The sequence below is a fragment of the Hemitrygon akajei genome, chromosome 1, assembly GCF_048418815.1.
Source record: "Hemitrygon akajei chromosome 1, sHemAka1.3, whole genome shotgun sequence".
In the NCBI taxonomy this organism is placed as follows: Eukaryota; Metazoa; Chordata; class Chondrichthyes; order Myliobatiformes; family Dasyatidae; genus Hemitrygon; species Hemitrygon akajei.
In genome coordinates this window covers 4,792,375-4,814,989 of record NC_133124.1, presented here as the reverse complement: position 1 = coordinate 4,814,989, position 22,615 = coordinate 4,792,375, and the positions used below count along the sequence as shown (strand labels likewise).

At 44.8% G+C, this 22,615-nt stretch overlaps 1 protein-coding gene across 3 annotated transcripts; it reads right to left on the bottom strand.

The window, feature by feature from the left end:
* Positions 1-3,016: 3,016 nt before the first annotated feature.
* Positions 3,017-20,852, bottom strand: tp53inp1 (tumor protein p53 inducible nuclear protein 1). 3 transcript variants are annotated; one of them, XM_073024136.1, is made up of 4 exons: positions 20,687-20,852; positions 19,350-19,578; positions 17,199-17,541; positions 3,017-8,514 (listed from the first exon to the last, which is right to left on the bottom strand). In XM_073024136.1, the coding sequence occupies exons 2-4, from the start codon at positions 19,465-19,467 to the stop codon at positions 8,268-8,270; spliced, it is 708 nt and encodes a 235-aa protein (XP_072880237.1). In that variant the 5' UTR covers positions 19,468-19,578; positions 20,687-20,852; the 3' UTR covers positions 3,017-8,267. The 3 variants fall into 3 exon arrangements, with proteins under 3 accessions (XP_072880237.1, XP_072880153.1, XP_072880322.1); XM_073024052.1 differs by having other exon boundaries at positions 20,683-20,851; XM_073024221.1 differs by having other exon boundaries at positions 17,199-17,346; positions 20,683-20,851.
* Between the last annotated feature and the right edge of the window lie 1,763 nt (positions 20,853-22,615).

The following is a 22,615-nucleotide window of genomic DNA, read 5'->3' as shown; positions in this document are numbered from 1 at the left end:
GTGAGTGAACACTCGCCATAATACATCTGAGACTCGGTAATCTCACCCGACCTTACCAACCAAACTGACACTATTGGGGATGAATAAATTAGCAACCAGGGTGCCCAACAGTTCCCCTCCACTCGTGGCATGGAACGAGTTCCTGCAATTTAACAGCTGGTAAGTCAAGTACACTCTCTCACCTTTCTCCACAGATCTACTGAAAACAGGTCGTGCAACAACACAGCGCCGGCCGGAACCAAACTGTGAACTGTCGACCCCGAGGATTCCTCGAGATCTTCAGAGCGACCTCGGCTTCCTATGTGCGGTCAAGAATCATCTCTGGAGATTATGAGGCCTTAGGTGATTGGTCAATCGAGTTAACTGGAATAGTATAAAGTTAGCTTGCCCAACACCACTCTATCCCGATTAACATTCAGATTCCAATCTGGATCCCTGCTATCTTCTCCTCGCAGTTCCTTTGCGTGACACTACCCCTGCTTCATCCGTGTCAACATCCGATAGGCGTTCCCGGTTTGTGATTTTTTAAAAATTTAGCCCTGTTAATGATGGATAAATACGTACAGTACAGTGCGATTTCGAAGTCTGAAGGCGGTGAAGCCTTGGATTCTAATGCTGCAAAGAAACAAACTACCCACGTACAATGTCACACACCGGGAGTGTGGTTTTATCCGTTCCCGTCAGATCTGTGACGTCCCATGTATCTTACTGTTAATACTGTACTGTCTAATGAAGCCATGGAACCATCAACTTCTGTAAAAACACCCTCAAAAGGCTACTGCGGTATTTCTCAGTTGCAGAAGATAAAAGAAGCATTTGAAAAGCATTGCACACTCAAGTCATTTGCTAAGAAAGCTAAAAATGACCTTGATAGTGGTCTCATTGCTTCTTATGACATTTACAAAATGATAGCAAAGTGTGAAGAATCTCATAATGGTGAAAGATTAATAATACCTGTTGTATCAGAAGTGGTCACCACAGTTCTCAAAATGGATACCAGTATTTTAAAATCAATTCCTCTGCGTAATAATTCTGTAGCTCATCCTACTGAGGAAATGAGTGAAGATATTGAGCATCAACTATACACAGAGCTACAAAATGTGGGAAACAACTGGATGAGTCAACCGTGTGAGACAAGGAGGCATTGCTAATGGCATATGTACAATTCATCAAAAATGGCAAAGTTTATGAAGAGATTCTCTTTTGTAAAATGTTAAAAACAAATATCAATGGAGAATCAATCTATGACAAACTGAAAATGTATATTAAGGATACAAGCATTCTGATTAGGAACATGATTTCTTGTGCACCATATATGATAGGATGCCATGCTGGTTTATTGGCATTTATGAAAAAAATCCAAGTCTGTCTGTAATACACTGTGAACTTCAACACAAAACTTCACCCAGCAACTATTTTAAAGTATGGCTCTTGTAATATCAACAAAATTAGAGCTCATCCATTAAACAGCAAAATATTTCACCAGTTACACCAAGACAATAATGAAGAGTTTGAACACTTGTTTCTTCCCACTGAAGTGTGCTGGTTGTCAAAATGCTGCTGCTTAAAACCTTTCATTGATCTTTAACACTTCCTTGCTCAAAAGTCGACAAGAGCTTGGGAAACAAGATTGAACAACGTGGAGATGCTGCATACCTCACCGATCTGCACGACAAAATGAACACTCTAAATATGAAACTGCAGGGTGACAATTTCAATTTAATCCAGGCAAAAAGTGCAGTGTCCACTTTTATTGAAAAGTTGGAAATACATAAACAAAACAGTGGGAGAAGGAAGTTCTCAGTTTCCCTGCATTCTTTCACATCAGTGATTTGCAAAAGTACTGCTTACACCTGCAGTCACTGAAGGATTTTCAGAATCGATTCAAGGAATTGAACAATCTGCAAATTCCAGACTGGGTAATTAACCAATTTCTTTGCAAGGTGGAAGATCAGGAAGAGAGCTTGCAAGAAGAAATTATCAAAATTAAGAATGATAAGGAAGCAAAAATGCTTTTCAAAAATGTTGGCTTGTGTGGATATGTGGCTACACTGTCATACAAAGTTTCCTGGTCTTCAGAGAAGAGCTAAACTGCTCTTCATTGCACTTCCATCCTCCTACCTTGTTGGAAGAGGCTTCAGTGCGGTGAACCGCATACTCACGATATCCACTTAGACATTGTTATGCGTGGTTTTTGCTGTCACAACTTGAACCAGTTATTTCAACTCTTGCTAAAAACCATCAAGCTCAAGGATCACATTGTACAACTAGGTACTGTGTAAGCTAGGTTTAAAGACAAATAAAAATTTAAAGAATCATTTTTCTCATGTTAGCATAAGGTAGATATGTTTTTACACAATGGGGGCTCTAAAAAGTATACTTTGCCTAAGATGGGCATTGGCAAGTATGCAAGAGCTTTAGGGGTGTGATGGGCTAACAAAACTTTGGGAAATGCTGGTACAGATAATAGTAAAAAATGTGGGGAGCATCACCGGAGTCTCCCCCCACACTATTTATGACATTTACTGGGACCTTTGCAGACAAATGGCTTGAGGCTTTGTTGTGGATCCCTACCACCCATTCCACAATCTCCCAGACCCACTACCTCGAGGGAGGAGGTACAGGAGCATCGGGACCAGGACTGACAGACAAATGGCTTGAAGCTTTGTTGTGGATCCCTACCACCCATCCCACAATCTCCCAGACCCACTACCTTGAGGGAGGAGGTACAGGAGCATTGGGACCAGGACTGACAGACTCTGTAGTAGTTTCTTCCCTCAGGCTGTGAGACTATTGACAGGAGACCCTGTTACCACCGAGGTCTTGTAACTAAAACAGGCGGTTGTTTACTGTTTACCTGTGCTGCACCACATGCAATTTGAATTATATTTTATTAACTTTTGGTAACATTTTGTTTTTTTGTGATGTGTGTGATCTATGTTTTGTGAACGCACCATGACCTGGAGGAACGTTGTTTCCTTTGGTTGTATAAATGTACAGTAAGATGACAATAAACTTGAACTTTCATTATTGCATTTAATGACAACTGAAACATATCCACAGTGAGTACAAGAAATTAATAAGCAAAAATTGTAACATGAAACAAAAACCATTCCGTACACATTAAAGTATATAAAAGTATTGAAACAGTTTCTGAAAGAACAATCTTACATAGAGACACTGTACTGGCTAACCTTTCATATTTACTGAGAAATTGGTTGATCCTAAATTAGTAAATAAAATTAAATCACAGAGTCTACTGTAAGACTGATTTGGCAAAGTGCTGGATTTATTCTGTAAAATAGATGCTATCAGTCAACTGAGTGAGCATAAAGTGAGTTTAAACAACCACAATCTTTGATTTTTGCAGTTACCTGTCATAATTGACCATAAAACTGTACAGAGCAACTCCACAAAGTCTTTGTGCATAGTTAGATTGCTTATATTTACATCACCTGTCTCTTTCATATCCACAAATTCTTCATATGCTACAGTAAATGATGAATTCACATACTGGAAGGCACATAATTTACAAAACCTGAATCCCACTATTCAGGAATTTAAGCCACAGCTTAGTATCTTTAAATGTATTTATTTTATTTAGAGACACAGTATGGTAACAAGCCCTTGCTGCCCAATTATACCCATGTGACCAATTAACCTACTAAATGGTACGTCTTTGGAATGTGGGAGGGATCCGGAGCATCCGGAGGAACCCCATGCGGTCACAGGGAGAGTGTACAAACTCCTTATGGACAGAGGTGGGTCTTGAACCTGGATCGCTGATGCTGTAATAGCATTATGCTACTGTGCTACCCCACTTGTAACATATTCTATGTATTTGTAACATTTACACTTCTCCTGTAATATGTACCAGCTTTATTCATAATCTTCAGTCTTTTGATGGTCATCTTCAATGACAGATCTACTTCCCATCCCACAAAATACAAAGGGCTCTTTACAGCAGGGGTTCCCAACCTTTTTTTATGCCATGGACCCCTGCTTTACAAAAACACAATAAATCAGTCAAGTGTAATGCTTCAGGACAACATCAAAATATCAACAGCCATTTGGTTTGAAGACATCAACACGAGATTCTGAAGATGCTGGAAATTCAGAGCAACACACACAAAATGCTGGAGGAACTCAGCAGGTTGGGCAGCATCAATGGAGAGGAGTAAACAGTCGATATTTCAGGCCGAGACCCTTCACCAGGACGGGAAAGGAAGGGGGAAGACACCAGAATAAGAAGGTGGGGGAGGGGGCCATGGAAGGAGGACAAGCCAGAAGGTGATAGTTAAAGGACTGGAGAGGAAGGAATCTGATAGGAGAGTGAACCATGGGAGAAAGGGAAAGAGGAGGGACACCGGAGAGAGGTGATAGGCAGGTGAGGAGAAGAGGTAAGAGGCTAGAGTGGGAAATGAAGAAGAGGGATGGGGGTAGGGGAGAGGTTGAAGGAGTCAATGTTCATGTTTGTTTATTTGTTTTCATAGATGCCATCTGGCCTGCTGAGTTCCTCTAGCATTGTGTGTGTGTTGCTTAGGATACATGTTAATACCCAATCACACTCACTCACCATCAATTATCCATACAACTGAAAACTTGTGCAATCTCTGCAGAAAGAACCACAATTCGATTAGATTTCACCACAATGTTGTCGGTGATAAATAGCTAACAAAATCATCATATAAAGAAAATATAATTAGCTTTGCTTCAGTTTTATGCAGTTTTACAAAACATTTTCTGTGATGGACTTGGTTACCAACTTGTAGTTTCCAAGACAACCAAAGCGTTAATTAGACCTTTGAGAGATGTTCTAGAGAAGAGGCTCCCAAGTTGGAGTCCACAGGCCCCTTGCTTAACGACATTGGTTCATGGTATAAAGAGAGTTGGGATCTCCACTCTAGAGATTGTCCTTTGTTAGTAAACCAGAGATACATGACAAAGTATTTGTAAATTTAAAAAAGAGGTCCTGAGTCACGGTTCCACAAGTTCATTGAAAATTCCACAACTTTCACTGTGACTAACCAGACTGTACAAACTAGATGCAAAAATCTGAAAATTTGTGTAACCGCTTATTTTCTGATTTATTTCTTAAGATGCTTCCATAAAGTAGAACCTTGTCGGATAAGAACAATACGAAGTATAGAATAACTCCCCCATGGATGGACCCAAATCCGGCTGTGAAAGGAGGAGGGTCAGACATGGGGCTGGCAATCCCATCTCGTAAAAACTCAGCTACAGAAATGCCGACAGAAGCTCCAAGGCCTCACTCCTGGGGGGGAGGGGTAGAATCGTTGCCCTGACGACCTATGACCTATGGAGAAAGCAGAAGCCACAAGGCCCAGGGCAGAGGACTCTGGCGAGCTGCTTTTAGCGGCCTATGCCTCAAGAGGGTCAATGGGTTTAAGGAGAAGGAAGGATGAAATATTTCAGTCTTGTTAGTTTTCATTACGTGCAGCAATTAAAACTAACTTCAAAATAAAAGTAAGCTGGGAAAATGCTGTTGCAAGAATGATCACAAAGCTCAACAAACGTGCTTCCCCATGAAATTTCACAGGTACACCCTTTCAGAAAACGGGATAAAAATAAAACCATTTTATGTCTAGAGTGTATCTAGACATATCTACAATATGTAACTATTCTACAATAAACATCACAGTTAACATAACAAGAACAAAATAATCCTTCATGTACAATGCGCAGTGTCGAGTATAACCTCAAAAATATCCCACACTCCATGGCCACTCTATTAGGTACACCAGCTCATTAATGCAAATATCTAAGCAGCCAATCATGTGGCAGCAACGCAATGCAGAAAAGCATGCAGACATGGTCAAGAGGTTCAGCTGATGTTCAGAACAAACATCAGAATGGGGAAGAAATGTGCCCTAAGTGACTTTGACCGTGGAATGATTATTGGTGCCTGACAGGGTGGTTTAAGCATTTCAGAAACTGCTGATCTCCTGGAATTTTCACAAACAACATAAAACCATAATACATAGGAGCCATTCAGCCCATCAAGTCTGCTCCACCATTCAGTCATGGCTGATCCCAGATCCCACTCAACCCCATACACCAGTCTTCTCGCTATATCCTTTGGTGCCCTGACCGATCAAGAAACTATCAACTTCTGCTTTAAATGTACCCACGGACTTGGCCTCCACCACAGTCCGTGGAATTTACAGAGAATGTTGTGAGGAACAATGAAAAAAAAACACCTAGTGAGTGGCAGTGGACAAAATCACCTTGTTAATGAGAGAGGTCAGAGAATGGCCAGACTGGTTCAAGTTGACAGGAAGGCAACAATTAACCCCATGTTACTACAGTGGTGTGCAGAAGAGCATCTCAAAATGCACAGCCTTCAAGTGGATCACTGCAGCAGCAGAAAACCACACCAGCTTCCATTCCTGTACCTAATCGAGTGGCCACTCAGTGCATAACACGTTTAGAAAGAAGGAAATGGATAATCATGAAACAGAACATATTTGGAAATGTTTGGATTGCTAAACAGAGAGAAGGCATGCAAGTATCTCCAAACTTGGAATAGGTACAATTAGCCTGTAGCAAACATAGCAAGAGTGGTGTGTCCAGGGAGGAGTAGCACCTCTAGTGATGGGCTTGTTGTGTCCATTCTGGGGCAGCTCACTCACTTTGGGTCCCACCAGACTCTCAGCTCTCACCTGCGGCTCCAAGTAGCAGTTTGCATGTGACAGCAGCCACACCCTGGTACATCTCTTCAACAGGTGATAGCAACCAGCGGACCTCATACCTCAGTGAGATAGGGACATGCTTGTCCTAGCATGTGATGTCAGCTTCAGCAGACTAGATGGATGAGATCTACAGAGAGATCCAATGGTCAGGAAGGTATTTCCTCGTGGAGAGTGAAGGACATGACAAGGCACAGAGGAGTCATGGTCATCCACTGGAACCACTGAAGACCACAGTTGGTGATGACTACTGGAGGTTGAGAGTGAGGAGCTGCCTCAATGCAACGTCTTTTCCACTTTAAAAACTCTCCTGCACAGGCTCCCTGTCATCGTCAGATACAACAGACAACCACCATCACAATCCAAAACAATCTGAACACCTCCAATCTAAAACTGTTGATTTTAAAAAGGTGAAATATACATGTACACAGGCTTCTTTGTTGTCACATTACAGATATTCAGAAAAATTATACATTGTATTGTCCCTGAGAATTGGCATATTACAAAATAAAGTTGAAATTCTCCTCACAAGCAAATCACAACCAAAAGAGGCCTCTCGTCTCCCAGGCAATACCTGTGAATGATTGTGTTGTAATACTGCTGCATTTTCCTCACGCGTCCACTTCATTCGGAAAACACATGCAGATTACATGGATAGTCATATGAAAAAGAGAAATTTGGACAAGCAAACCCTAAACCATAAAGATTCTGTAGCTGCTGGAAATCCAGAGCAACACATACAACTCAGCAGGTCAGGCAGCATCTATGGAGAGGAATAAACAGTCCATGTTTCAGGCCAAAATCCTTCATCAGGACTGGAAAGGAAGAGGGAAGAAGCCAGAATAAGGTAGTGGGAAGAGAGGAAGGAGTACAAGCTGACAGGTGAGATAAGAAATCCAGAGCAACACATATAAAATGTTGGAAAAACTCGGCAGGTCAGGCAGCATCTATGGATATTGAACGAACAGTCAACCTTTCAGGCTGAGATCCTTCTATGGGACTGGAGAAGAAGAGGGAAGATGAGAGAATAAAAGGTGTGCAGAGGGCTGGAGAGAAAGGAATCTGATTAGGAGATTCTTTCTCCTATTTTTATAAGAGAAATGGAAGGAGGTGGGGATCCATGGAGAGGTGATAGGCAGGTGAAAAGAGGCAAGAGGCCAAAGGGGAGAATAGAAGAAAAGGGGAGGGGGGAAAGGCAATTTTTTTTTAACCAGAAGGAGAAATTGATATTTATGCCATCAGGTTGGAGGCTACCCAGGTGGAATATGAGGTGCTGCTCCTCAGCCTGAGCGTGGCATACCCTATCCATTAGAAAAGAGTCCAAGGAGCTCATCAGATTTCAAGAGTAAAGATCCTACCAATAAGGAAAAGGCATTTGGTGATACAAAGTTTAACAGAGCACCGAGAAAAGAGATTAAAAACCCAAAAAGACTGATTCAATGTGATTAATAATACCCAATTTTGTAAAATATGGAGCACTACAAAAAGGCTACCGATAAACTCTAGATTTACATCAATAACGTTGCTTAGAAAAAACACGAAAAATAGCACTGACAGTTAATAGTTATACTGGCGCTGGCAAGGCTGCTGTAAAACATGGGAGGTGTGTTTAACCTGTCGAGAAAGACACTCCCTGGTAAGGTTCTGGCGGCGAATGCTGTTGCGGTTGACGAGGTGCCTTGCATCGTGCTCTTTTCCGCGTTGAACGTGGCGGAGCTGACTGGCTTGTACCACAGAATCTGTTTGGGTGGCTGTTGTAGCCGCGTAGAAGTGAATATGGTGACCTAGATTAGCGGTATTCCCTCTAGAATGAGAGTGTGAGAAAAAAAAACGCAATTACTAATGATATCCACTGTGTTGAGCACCTTTGGTCTATCCACAACAGGCAGGATATCCCAGCAGCCATTTTAATTCCAATCCCATTCCCATGCTCCTCTTCTACCATGATGAGGCAACACTCAGGAGGAAGAGCACCTCATATTCCATCAGGGTAGCCTCCAACCTGATGGCATGAACATTGATTTCTCTAATTTCTATCTCCTCTTTTTACTTTCCCTATTCTGGCTTCTCTCTCAGCCCTTCTCTTATCTTCACCCCACACCCCCTCCCCCCTGGTGTGTCCACATTCCTCTACTATCAGATTCCTCGTTTTCAGCCCTTTACCACCCATCACCTCCCTGCTTGCCCAGTCTGGTACGGAGGGGCAAAGCACAGGATCGGAAAAAAGCTGCTAAAGGTTGCAAACTCTGCCAGCTCCATCATGGACACTAGCCTGGCCTGCTGAGTTCCTCCAGCATTTTGTGTGTGTTGCTCTTCGTTTCCATCCTCTGCAGAATCTCTCGTGTTTATTCCATGTTAATGGTTTCTCTTTCCACCAGAACTGTCTTTCCTGCTGATTTTTCCCCACATTCATTTTCATTATTTCAGAATCCTACATAAGCTGTTTATTTTTGAATTTTAATGAGACAGTGTTGTGAAGAAAAGTAAATTGTCTGAAATATTCATTCGGTGGTCATAGTTGGGGGAGGAATGAGAGGGGGGAGACAGGGCAGCTGGAGAAAGCCCACGCAGTCACAGGGAGAATATACAAATCTCCTTACAGAGAACGGTGCGTGTTGAACCTGACTGGTGATCGCGGCACTGTAATAACAGAACAGTTACTCCACAAACATCAGGCTCTTGAACTAGAGGGGGCAGCCACACTCATTTTAAGGACACTTGCTATATTTTGATTTCACTCGTCATTTATTGCTATTTATTTATACCTGCATTTGCACAGTTTGTTTACAGTTTCCAGCTCCTGACATTTACAGTTTTATATATTTGCCAAGTATGTCAGCTAGCAGAAAAAGAATCTCAGGTTTGTATGTGGTGACATGTATGGTACTCTGATAACAATTTTTACTTTGAACTAACTACATTATTGTGCTATGAATTACAAAAATATGTACTTTAAAAGCAATGCATTTGTAAGGTTGGCTAGAGTTGTTCGGGGGGGGGGTTTAAACTAATTTGGCAGAGGATGGGAACTGGAGTGATAGTGCAGAAGATGAGGTAGCTGAGTTACAAATAGAGGCAATGTGAAGTGTGACTCCTAGCAAGAAGAGGCTGATGATTACAGTCAACAGGATGAGTTGCAACACAAAAGGCAGACAAAATCGAAAAGGGTGGATACAGGGTTGAAGATGTTATACTTGAAAGGGAATAAAGGGGCCTTTTCTGGTTGGCTGCCAGTGACTAGTGGTGTTCCACAGGGGTCTGTGCTAGGACCGCTTCTTTTTACTTTACACGTCAATGATATGGATGATGGAACTGATGACTGTTGCAATATTTGCAGACAATACGAACTTGTAGCATGGTTGCAGATCAGCATGTATGATGTTGGAGGCATCACTGAATCATGGCTGAAAGAAGATTATAGCTGGGAGCTTAATGTTCAAGGATACACATTGCAATCGAAAAGGACAGGCTGGAAGGCAGAGGGGGTGACATGGCTCTGTTGTTAAAAAATGAAATTAAATCATTAGAAAGAGGTGACATAGGGTCTAGAAAATTGGATAGAAAATGCATGCCAAGAGGACAATAATACAATAGTCATGGGGTTAGATTTGGGAAAAATAGGTTGGTGTGGGACTCCAAGAGGAGGAATTTCTAGAATGCCTATGAGATGGATTTTTAAGAGCAGCTCGGAGTTGAACCCAGCTATTCTGGATTGGGTGCTATGCAATGAACCGGAATTGATTAGAGAGCTTAAGGTAAAAGAACCCTTGAGGCAGGTGATCATAATATGATCAAATTCACCCTGAAATTTGATAAGTTAAAAGTCAGATGTATCAGTATTACAGTGGAGTAAAGGGAATTACAGAGGCAAGAGGGAGGAGTTGGCCAGAATTGATTGGAAAAGAACACTGGCAGGGATGACAGCAGAGCAGCAATGGCTGGAATTTCTGGAAGCAATTTGGAAAGCACAGATATATACATCCCAAAGAGGAAGAAGTATTCTAAAGGAAAGATGATGCAACCATGGCTAACAAGAGAAATCAAAGCCAACATAAAAGCCAAAGAGAGGGCATATAATAGAGCAAAAATTAAGAGGGAAATTAGAGGATTGGGACCCTTTTCAATGCCAACAGATGGCAACTACAAAAGTCAATAATGTAAATATGTATATAAAAGATAGCCAATGATAATAAAAAAGATACAGAAAGTTTCTTCGGGTATGCAAAGAGAGGCGTAATGGGGGACAAGGAAACAGCAGATGAACTGAAAAGTAATTTGCACCAGCCTTCATGATGGAAGACACTAGCAGTATGGTGGAAGATCCAGGTGTCAGAGGTCATGAAGTGTGTGAAGTTACCATTAGTAGAGAGAAGGTTCTTGGGAAACTGAAAGGTCTGAAGGTAGATAAGTCACCTAGTCCAGATGGTGCACACCCCAGAGTTTTGAAAGAGGTGGTTGAAAAGATTGTGGAGGCATTAGTAATGACTTTTCAAGAATTACTAGATTCTGGAATAGCTTCAGAAGACTGGAAAATTGCAAATGTCATTCCACTGTTCATGACTGGAGAGAGGCAGAAGAAAGGAAATTATGGTCCAGTTAGTTTGACCTTAGTGGTTGGGAAGATGTTGGAGTTGATAGTTAAGGGTGTGGTTTTGGGGTACTTGGAGGCACTTGATAAAACAGGTCATAGTCAGAATGGGAAAATCTTGCCTGACAAATCTGGTGGAATTCTTTGAGGAATAACAAGCAGGATAGACAAAGGAGAATCAGTTGATGTTGCGTACTTGGATTTTCAGGAGGCTTTTGACAAGATGTCACACATGAGGCTGCTTAACAAGCTACAAGCCACACGCACAAAATGCTAGGGGGTCTCAGAAGGCCAGGAGGCATCTATGGAAAAAAGTACAGTAAGCGTTTCGAGCCAAGACCCTTCAGCTCCGAGCCCATGATATTACAAGGAAGATTCTAGCATGGATAAAGCAGTGGCTGATTGGCAGGAGGCAAAGGGTGGGAATAAAGGGTGCCTTTTCTGGTTGGCTGCCGATGACTAGTGGTGTTCCACAGGGATCTGTGTTGGGACCACTTCTTTTTACTTCACATGTCAATGATATGGATAATGGAATTGATGGCTTTGTTGCAAAGATGATGCGAAGATGAGTGGAGGGGCAGGTAATTTTGAGAAAATAGATGGGCTACAGAAGGACAGATTAGGAGATTGGGCAAAGAGTGGCAGATGGAATACAGTGTTAGGAAGTGTATAGTCGTGCAGTTTGGTAGGAGAAATTAAAGGGCTATTTTCTAAATGGCAAGAAAATACAAAAACCTGAGGTGCAAAGGGATTACCTACACTGCACTTTCTCTGTAACACTTTATTCTGTAATCTGTTATTATTTCATCCTGTTTTACCTCACTGAACTGTGTAATGATCTGATTTGTATGAACAGTGCACAAGTTTTTCACTGTATCTTGGTACATGTGACAATAATAAACCAATACTAATCTATCTCTGAAGGATGGTCCTGTTTGCTCAGTGAAAAGTGTACACCTCTCAATGAATTCCTATTCACAATATAAAGTTGGGATTGACCTTGGGATTTGCCACAAATGCCAGTCTCACTATGACTAAGATAGCTTGTATGCCAAAAGAGGTTTCTGCATTTTTTGTGAATATCTAAAGGACTGTAGAACGTGACACTTGCAGAGTGTCCACACTACACTCTTGGACTGCGTTGGTCGTTGACAGAAACAACGTGGTTCACTCTGTTTCATTGTATGCGTCATCAATAAAGCTAATCTTATCTCAATCATGGAAGTGTTCAAACTGATGAGGGATGATCAAAGGCCACCAGAGTGGGGCAGATTCAGCTACACTTGTGGGCTGCCCAGCACAATCCTCACAGTTTGACACAGCACAGCACAGTATGCTTCAATGTACATGCCACAAATATTTATTTAGCAATACAGTGCAGGGTACGCCTTTCCAGCCATGCCACTCTCGCAGACCTGAGTAATCCGAGTCTAATCACAGGACAATTTACAATGACCAATTAACATACCTGTACATCTTTGGACTGTGGGAGGAAACCCGTGCATTCCCTGGAAAGGACATACAAACTCCATAGCGGATGGTGCTGGAATTGAACTCCGAAGTCTGGGATACCCCAAGCTGTCATGTTGTTCGTCCTTTGGCGTCAAAGACGACCACAACTTCTGTCAGGTGGAGGGTTTGTGACTGTGGGTCTGGAGGTGACTGGTGAGGCCAATCCGGACCCTGAAAGCTCGCCCACATGTGGGACACATGAGGGTAGGTGCTGCAGTGGAAGTGGAGGTAGCTTGAGCCTTGCGCGCGCGCGTTTCCTCTGAGCCTCTGCGGTGCGTCTGATTTCTGCTGCATACGCTCCTTTAGTGGTCCTGCTCCACCAGGTTGGGCGGTCCTGAGCAAGCGATTCCCAGCTACTGGGATTGATGTTGCGGTCTTTGAGGGACACTTTGAGGCAGTCTTTGAAACGTTTCTTCTGCCCTCCAACTGAGCGCTTGCCCTGGCTCAGCTTTCCATACAGCAGCTGTTTTGGTAGTCGACTGTCAGACATCCTGACAACATGGCCAGCCCATCTGGCTTGGGCTTTCTGTAGGAGGGTGTAAACGCTGTGGGTGTTAGCCCGCTCCAGGACCTCCGTGTCTGGGACTTTGTCCTGCCATCGTACGTGGAGAAGTCTGCGAAGGCAGCTCAAGTGGAAGTGGTTGAGCTGTTTAGCGTGTCTGCTGTAGACAGTCCAGGTCTCGCTGGCATAGAGGAAGGTGGTGAGAACCACTGCTCGGTAGACCTTCAGCTTGGTGGTAAGGCTGAGTCCTCTCCGCTCCCATACATTCTCACGGAGTCTCCCAAAGGCAGCACTGGCTTTGGCAATTCTGTTGCTGATCTCTGCATCTATGTTCACCGCTCGTGCTAGAGTGCTGCCCAGATAAGTAAAGCTGTCGACTGCCAGTAGCTTCTGCCCCTTTACTGTGATGTGTGGTTCCTGGTAGGGCTCCCTCCGGGTGTGGGCTGGTACATAACTTCAGTCTTTTTGGTGTTGATTGTAAGTCCAAAGTTGTCACAGGCTCGTGAGAAGCAGTCCATTTCTCGTTGCATCTTCTGCTCTGTGCTGGCGTTGAGGGTGCAATCATCAGCGAATAAGAGGTTTCTGACGACGGTCTCCTTTACCTTTGTAACAGCCTGTAGACGCCGGAGGTTGAATAGCCCACCGCCAGTCCTGTATCTGATGTGTATACCATCCTGACAATCGCGGAAGGCATCATTCAGCATAGCAGAGAAGACCATGCTATAGAGTGTAGGGGCGAGAACGCATCCTTGCTTCACACCGTTCATCACTGGGAAGGCTTCTGACTCATCACCGTCATCCAAAACTTTCACCACCATGCCATCGTGGAACTGCCGAACAATCGTGATGAATGGGCAGCCAAACTTCTCCATTATCTTCCATAAGCCATCTCTGCTGATCGTATCAAATGCCTTGGTCAGATCGCGAAGGTCATAAAGAGGTCATTGTGCTGCTCTTGACATTTTTCCTGGAGTTGGCGTGCAGCAAATATCATGTCGACAGTTCCACTCTGCACGGAAGCCACACTGGCTTTCTGGGAAGAGACCTTGCTCAAGGTGTTGGAGAAGGCGATTAAGCAGGACGCGAGCCAAGATTTTCCCAGCTATGGACAGGAGGGAGATGCCTCGGTGATTGTCACAAGACTGGCGGTTGCCTTTCCTCTTGTAGATGCGGACTATGCTGGCATCTTTCAACTGTTGTGGGACCTTTCCTTCGTTCCACATAGACTGGAAGAGCTCAGTCAGCTTCTGCATCATGAATGTGCCTCCTGCTTTGTAGACTTCAGCAGCGATTGCATCTGATCCTGGTGCTTTGCTACAAGAAAGTTGCCAGATGGCTTTTCTGACTTCTTCTTCTGTGGGGAGGTTGTCAAGATCCAGGTTGATCTCCACCTGAGGTAGGCGAGCAATGGCATCATTGATTTCGGCAGGGCGGTTGAGGACCCGGTGGAAATGTTCAGCCCATCTCTCCAAAATCTGCTTTTTCTCTGTCAGCAGCTGAGTCCCATCTGCACTGAGGAGGGGGGAGGAGCCAGAGGACTGAGGTCCATACATAGCCTTCAAAGCATCGTAGAAACGCTTGGTGTCGTGACTGTCTGCGTAGCCCTGGATCTCATCGGCCTTATTGCTGAACCAGACATCCTGCATCTCACGGAGTTTCTTCTGCACTTTCCGTCTTGGACTGGCGAAGGCATCTATCTTTGCTTGTGATGTGGGATCGTTCTGGTGCGCTCTGAACAGTTGGTGTTACCTGACAACAGTGCCTGTATCGCCTCGTCGTTCTCTTCGAACCAATCTTGATGTCTACGGATTTCTGGTCCGAGGTGTTCGAGAGCGGTAGAGTAGACTGCATCTCTGAAAGCCGTCCACTGCTCTTCAATGCTGGTGTGGTCACCCTGGGGTGTGTCAAGCAGCCTGCTATCTAGGTCTTCACGAAATTCTTCTGCAACTATGCTGCTCTTCAGCTTGGAGACATTGAGCCTCTTTGCAGTCTTCTGACCTTGGGGTCTTCTCACAGGCAGGATGCGAAGTTTAAACTTGGACACTATGAGTCGATGATCCGTCCAGCAGTCAGCACCACACATGGCCTTTGTCATTCTCACGTCTTGCCAGTCCCTCTTTCTGGTGATGACATAGTCAATCAGATGCCAGTGCCTAGAGCGTGGATGCATCCAAGATGTCTTGTTACGGGTAGGGAGGCGGAATAGGGTGTTGGTGATGACAAGGTCATGCGTAGCGCATGTCTTCAGGAGCAGCAGGCCATTGCTGTTACACTTGCCAATACCATGTCTTCCAAGAATCCCTTCCCAGGTCTGGTAATCTGTCCCCACTCTGGCGTTAAAGTCCCCGAGGACAATAAGCTTCTCTAACTGTGGGACTGCTGCTATGAGGGTGTCAAGTTCTTCATAGAATTTATCTTTGATGTCATCTGGGTTGGTCATCGTTGGGGCATATGCGCTGATCAGCGTTGCACTCCTCTTATTGCCAAGTGGGAGCCAAAGCATCATCAGGCGATCGTTGATGCCCTCTGGAAGCTTGGCAAATTTACGAGCGAGGTGGGATCGGATGGCAAATCCAACGCCAGCCTCTCGTCATTCAGTGCTGCTGCGACCGCTCCAGAAGAAGGTGTACCCACCACCACGTTCTGTAAGCTGGCCGTTGTCTGCTAGGCGTGTTTCGCTGAGTGCTGCAATGTCCACGTTATAGCGGGCTAGTTCTTTGGCGACCAGTGCTGTTCTTCTTTTTGGTCTGACAGCCTTGGTGATGTCAAGCAGAGTTTGCACGTTCCACGTGCTAAGGTTAAGCACCTTCACTTTCGTCTTCTTTGTAGTTCGACCGCTGAGTGGGATCCCTGCCAGCCGCGGTGTGCTGGCCAGGGTAAGATGAAGCAGGCTATGTTTGAGGCACCTTTTCTAGCCCCTTCCTCCATGGAGGTGAGCGGAGCGATTCCTAAAGAGGACTGCTCAGACACCCAGGGGGCTGCCGAGCTCCACTGCTGCTTCATTCCTGCGGAGAACGACCCAATGCCCTGGGCCGCCTGTGTGCAGGTTTGTGCCTACAGCTTCCAGTGTATCCACACCTGCTGCTTCGCCACTCGCCCATCGCCACAGGACTTGAAGCTTTTTAGCGGAATGGGTTTGGAGTCGTGACTTGCGCTTGACTTGGATTAAAGTGAGGGAGAGTTGCACAAATCGTCAGCCTCACTCTCCCATCCCGACCTATCTGTATCCAGTTGCAAGACAGAGTCGAGATGCAGTGGATGGCCAGCAGTGTCCTACGTGTCTCACTGTGCCCCGATTGCGCTCCACAACGCTTTGCTGGGTCCGCCTTTCTACTCGTTGGACCAAGTGGTTGTCTCCTCCGCGTAGTCCGCCGAATTCAGTCTTCGCATGCGTAGGTAGACAAGCTCTAACTCACTGAGGGTTTGAGGCCCATCGGCTACCCTCACCAGGTTTTGCCGGCCAGTCAAAGCCGTTGCCCGGGGTGTGGCCGCTGTTGCATGGAACCACTGGTGAGAGCTGAGTGTCAGGTGAGGACCAATGCAGACAAACTACTCAGAAGAGTACGACGTGTTCCCCGTCAGAGGTACTACCTCTCCCTGACACCCCATAGTGTCATACTAACTGCTACACTACCATAGCCCTTGCTCTCTCACTAATAAACCAATATGAATATCAATTTATAATTCCGCCATGGACAGTCCCAAGCCCGGCTGTGAAAGGAGGCGGTTTGGGAATGCCCCAAACCGCAACCCCATCCTGTAAAAACCCAAAGCTACAGAAACACCAACAGAAGCTCCAAAGAGCTCACCCCCAGGAAAGGAAGGATCTTCGAAGAGTTTCAATTTGTAGTTTGATCCATCAAAAGCATTGGTAGCTAATCCCTACCTTAATGTTTCACTCTCGTACTCGGCAGTCCCGCTGTTCTCCCTCACATTGCTTTGGACGTTGTACACCGTGTACACAGACATGCTTGGGTGTTCAATTAGCAGATTTTCCAACGGGCTGGTCTCCACCTGCACAGGGGTGCATCCACCTGCAGTGAAACAGGGAGGGGGTGTAATGAACCAGCTCTCCTCCAAGGTGCAGGAGTCAAGCTGAAGGAAACAGGAGTCACTACATTCGCCAAGCAACTCAACAGGAGAGGCCGGAGAGGAAAAAATGGCAGCATTTGGAAAAGGTTCCCTTCTTAGGTCTGCTGACTCATCATTAGAGCAATTAGTACAAGCATCTAAAAAGCAGCAAGCAACAGTCAAGTGATGTTAGAAGCAGGAATTGGACAATCAATGAGTGATGCAAGTAGCAAGGTATTGAAGTTTTAAAAATGAAATGGGAATTGGGGGAAGAGTGAGAAAAAGATAATTTTATTTTGAATTCAACACTTCAGTTTAAAGTTGTATTCACAAAATTAATAATAATGATTAGGTATATTAATGTTGAATTAAGCTGTTTACTCTCTGCAGTTTAACAATTAATTACCTGCTTTTATTTTATATAACTACTTATATACATGTAACTTGTTCATTATATTTCCTAGTGGTCACAGTATGTATGTTCAATGTGTCCCCTAGTGGTCACTGTTTGTATATGCAGTTGTTCAGTGTGTCCCCTAGTGGTCACTGTTTGTATATGCAGTTGCTCAATGTGTCCCCTAGTGGTCACTGTTTGTATATGCAGTTGCTCAGTGTGTCCCCTAGTGGTCACTGTTCGTATATGCAGTTGTTCAGTGTGCCCCCTAGTGGGTGACAGTTCTTTGCAAGTTCTAGAAAAGCTCTCTGGTATCACACGATTCGAAAAGGGGCTATCTGATTGGTTAACTCTTATTTACATATTTGAATGTTTCTAATCTTTGGTATAAAAAGACCTGACCACATCGGCCCACCATCTTAACTTCTTTCCCTTCTCCTACTTGATGCCTGTTACTGCCCATTTCCAATTCTCTTGTCCTATTAATGCTTAATGAAACAATTACAAAGCAAACATTTTTGTGTCTCTTTCCTGACTTCTGAAAGAACCTTGGATCAGAAATTAATGATAAAGTGGTTAGGTCACTAGTCTCATAGTAAGTCAGGATGTACAATTGACAAATTGTAAATCAGACCCCATTGAGGCAGTTACGGAATCTGGAGCATAGATCAAGACAGCACAGTACAGACCCTTCAGCCCATCATTTTGTGCCGATCTTTTAACCTTGCAATTCTGGACAATGTTTCTCACCCTCCGCATGTCACTTTGGCTGAACAGAGAAAAACTTGTAGTAACAGACTAAGACAACTGCACTGCTCCGAAGAGCGCTATACAAGTTCATCTTTACCCTCCGCCAAAAGGCTCTGTAATGAGTCAACCCATAGCTGGGGAAGTGATGACGACCTCCTGTTAGTCTGTTTGAGGTAACAGATTTTTTAAAAAATTCTTCCTTACTTCCCTTCTAATATTTGTACAACTGAGTACTCGTAATGCAACTCTGACACTGTAATTTCCTTTGGCATCAATAAAGTATTTATTGCTATCTAACCTTTGATGCCTCGACTAATGAAGAAGCTGTCATCCCTTGCTTTAAATATACCCAATGATTTGGCCTCCACAGCCATCTAGGGCAATGAATTCCACCGACTCTCCATCCTCTGCCTAAACAAATTCCTTCTCTTCTCTGTTCTAAACGGAGCTCCTTCTATTCTGAGGCTGTGGCTGCTGGTCCTGGACTCCCCACTATAGGAAACATCCTTTCCACATCCACTCTATGTAGGCTTTTCAATGTTCTGAAGGTTTCAATGAAATTTCCCCATTATTCTAATCTTCATTGAGTATAAGCTTCCACATCCTTCCTATAATGAGGTGACCAGAACTGAAGACAATATTCCAAGTTTGATTGAACCAGGGGTATATTGTCGCGGTACAGAGCTGCAATGTTACTTTGTGGTCATGACGTGAGAAGACATGTTCTCTTAGACAGTTACATTGAGTTCCAGACCTTATCTCAGTGGAAGTGATAAGGCAGTATCATACAGATATTTATGTGCTGAGAATTAAATTTCTTACCAATATAATCAACCAGAATCCACTCGTCAGCTTCCTTTTCACATATTGCACGCTCCTGTTGCTCACTTTCAGCACAGTCAATCGCTCCAAACAACATCGTGGACAAGTGCTGGTACATTGCTCAGAGGTGGCTGGCTGCTTCAATGGTACACCACAGGTGAGAGGTGGGAATGGCACAGGGCTCACTTCAGTGGCATTCCAAAATTCCACACGACAGATCTATGTGCATCTGTGTGGGAAAGAAGTTACAGTGTGGAAAACCAAGGGAAACAACAAAACACAAACACCAGGAATTCATCGTTTACAGAACAGCATCTTCCTCTCTGCCACCATTGAACCCATGATCAGAACCTCACTTCTTTTTTTCCACTACATACACACACACACATATATGAACCCCTGACGTAAATGCAACTGGACAATAGTCGCTGAGACAGGTTATCAAATTCTTCTTAGACACCAATTTAAGCAGGTGGGCACTTCAGAATGCTGAAGTGAGAGGTTAAAGATCTTAGTGAATATTCCAGCCACTGGGAGATCCCGCTTGTTCTGGCAGACGGAGCATAGGTGCTCGGTGAAACAGTCTCCCAATCTACACTGGGCCTCTGACATTCAGGAGGTTACACCGGGAGCACTGGACACAGTAAACGACCCCAACAGAGTCACAGGTAAAGTAACCCTCCATTCCCTTCCTCTCATTCCTCCTAACAAACCTCCCCTTTGCTCCTCCTCAACCCACCCTTCTTGTCCTCCCATCAGACCCACACCTCCTCTCTCCCCATTCCCCTCCCTTCTTCCCTCCACCTCCATTCACCCCAGCTTCCTCTCCTCCCTACATTCATCCTCCCCTTCCCCCTTCCTCACTCCCCCTTTGCCCTTCCTCCTTCCCCTCTCCACGACTATACTCCCCTCCACTCCTCCTTCACCCTCCCACTTCCCCCTCCCTTCCCCATTCCCCCACCATCCCCCTTCCCCCAGTCCCCTTACCATCCCCCCTTCCCCAACTGTCCCCTCACCACCCCTCCTGTCCCCCTTCCCTTATTCCCCCTACCGTCCCCTCCCTTCCCTATTCCCCCCTTCCCCTACTCCCCGTTCCCTATTCTCCCTACCGTCCCCTCCCTTCCTCTACTCCCCCTATCGTCCCCTCCCTTCCCCCAGTCCCACTACCATCCCCTCCCTTCCCTATTCCACCCACCGTCCCCTTTCCCCCAACTGTCCCCTCCCTTCCCCCTCTCGTCCCCTCCCTTCCTCTACTCCCCCTCCCGTCCCCTTATTCCCCCTCCAGTCCCCTATTTCCCCTCCCCCCCGGAGTTTATGAAGAAACTTCACTCACTTGCCTGCCTTGTTCTGCTGGGTGTAAGGGCAGGAACCGCTGGGACGCCGGTGAGGTAGAGGAGCTGAGGGCAGCGAGTCTCTGTCCGTGGCGCCGGCGCCACCGCTCTCGCCTCGCAGCTATTGTTGTTGTTGTTGTCGAATCCAAACAGCTGATCGCCTTTATGTCACAGAGCCCCGCCCCCGTCGTCTCGCACTCTCGACCAATGGGAAGAGCGGAGGTCTCTGTCACTAACGCACGTGACCCAGAGCAGGGAGCCCGGAAGTGGCCTCAAATACATCCCTGGATTCAAGATGCAAAATTGTTTAATGTCATTTCCAGTATGCAAGTGTAAAGGAATTCGAAATAATTGTTATTCCAGGACCGATGCAGCACAAAAATACAATAAAATGAAGAACATGAAAATACCAAGCACAATAAGTAAATTTAAATACATAAGATGGCTTATATACATTTATATGTCCATAATTTGACGCTAGTCACAGAACTGTCTGTACATCAGACGACCGACAGGAAATGATGAAGTCGTGGTGATTGCGGCGGGGGAATGGGGGTCAAAATTGTTTAATGTCATTTCCAGTACACTTGTGAAAAGGAGAATGAAATACTTGTTACCCCGGATCAGAAAAATACGCAAGATAAAGAACACAATAATAATATACACAATATAACTACACAAGGTAGCTGATATTCAGATTTTTATCTTCTATCCGCGGTCTGCAGAGTGTGGGGGCACAGAACCAGGCTTATTGTCACTTAACCTGTGCTTTGGCAGCAGCATCTTCCTCCTCCCCTCCCGTATCCACTCACCTGGTCTTACCTATCACTGGCCGTCTTGTAATCCTTCCCCTCTCCCCAGGCACAAACGCGTGTTCGTGTGCGTCTGAAGGTTGCTCTGAGGCATGGTCACACCACATAGGGAGTACTAGGGGCAATTTTGGCCCAATAAAAGATATGCTGGCATCAGAATGTAATAAGTACTTCCTTTTAGAAGAGGGTGATGAATCTGTGGAATTACACATATCAGGATGATCTTTATCAACTACAGCTTAGCATTTAATACTATCAGCCCCTCAAAGCTAATAAAAAAATTCCAAGATCTCAGCCTCAGTACCTCCTTGTGCAACTGGATCATAATTGCATAAGGAGCAGAATTGGCCATCTGGTCCATCCAGTCTGCTCCATTTAATCATGGCTGATCCTTTTTTTCTCTCCTCGTCAACTTGTTCCCAGCCTTCTCCCCATAACCTTTGATGCCATGTCCAATCAAGAACCAATCAAGCTCTGCCTTAAATACACTAACGATCAAGCCTCCACAGCTGCAGGTGGTAATAGGTTCCACAGTCTCACCACCCTTGATTTCCTCACTTGCAGACCAAATTCAGACTGGCAACATCTCCTCCACAATCTCCAGCAGCACAGGTGCACCACAAGGCTGTGTGCTTAGTTCCTGCTCTACTCACTTTACACTGATTACTGAGGCTAAGCTCAACTCCAATATCATTTTCAAGTTTGCCGAAGACACCATTGTCAAAGGTCGAATCAAAGATGGTGATGAAGGGAGATTGAAAATCTGGATTGAGTGGTGCCATAACACCAGCCTCTCACTCAGTGTCAGAGGTCCCTGAGCCAGTCTTCATCAGAGGATCAGATGGAGATGATTCACAACTTTAAATTCCTAGATGTTATTAAGTGCAATTGTGACGACAGAATGGCAGCATTTACAACTTCCTGCAGCTTTTTCTGTGCTGTGCTCCCCCTCCAAAATGACAGTGATGCAACCAGTTAGAATGTTCTCAAGGTACATGTACAAATTTGCCAGAGGCTTTGGTGACACAGCAAACAATGCACTGTCTGCTAGAGGAACACAGCAGGTCAAAGGAATTATTAATCCTCACTCACCGAAGAAATGGATACAGAGATGGAGATATTA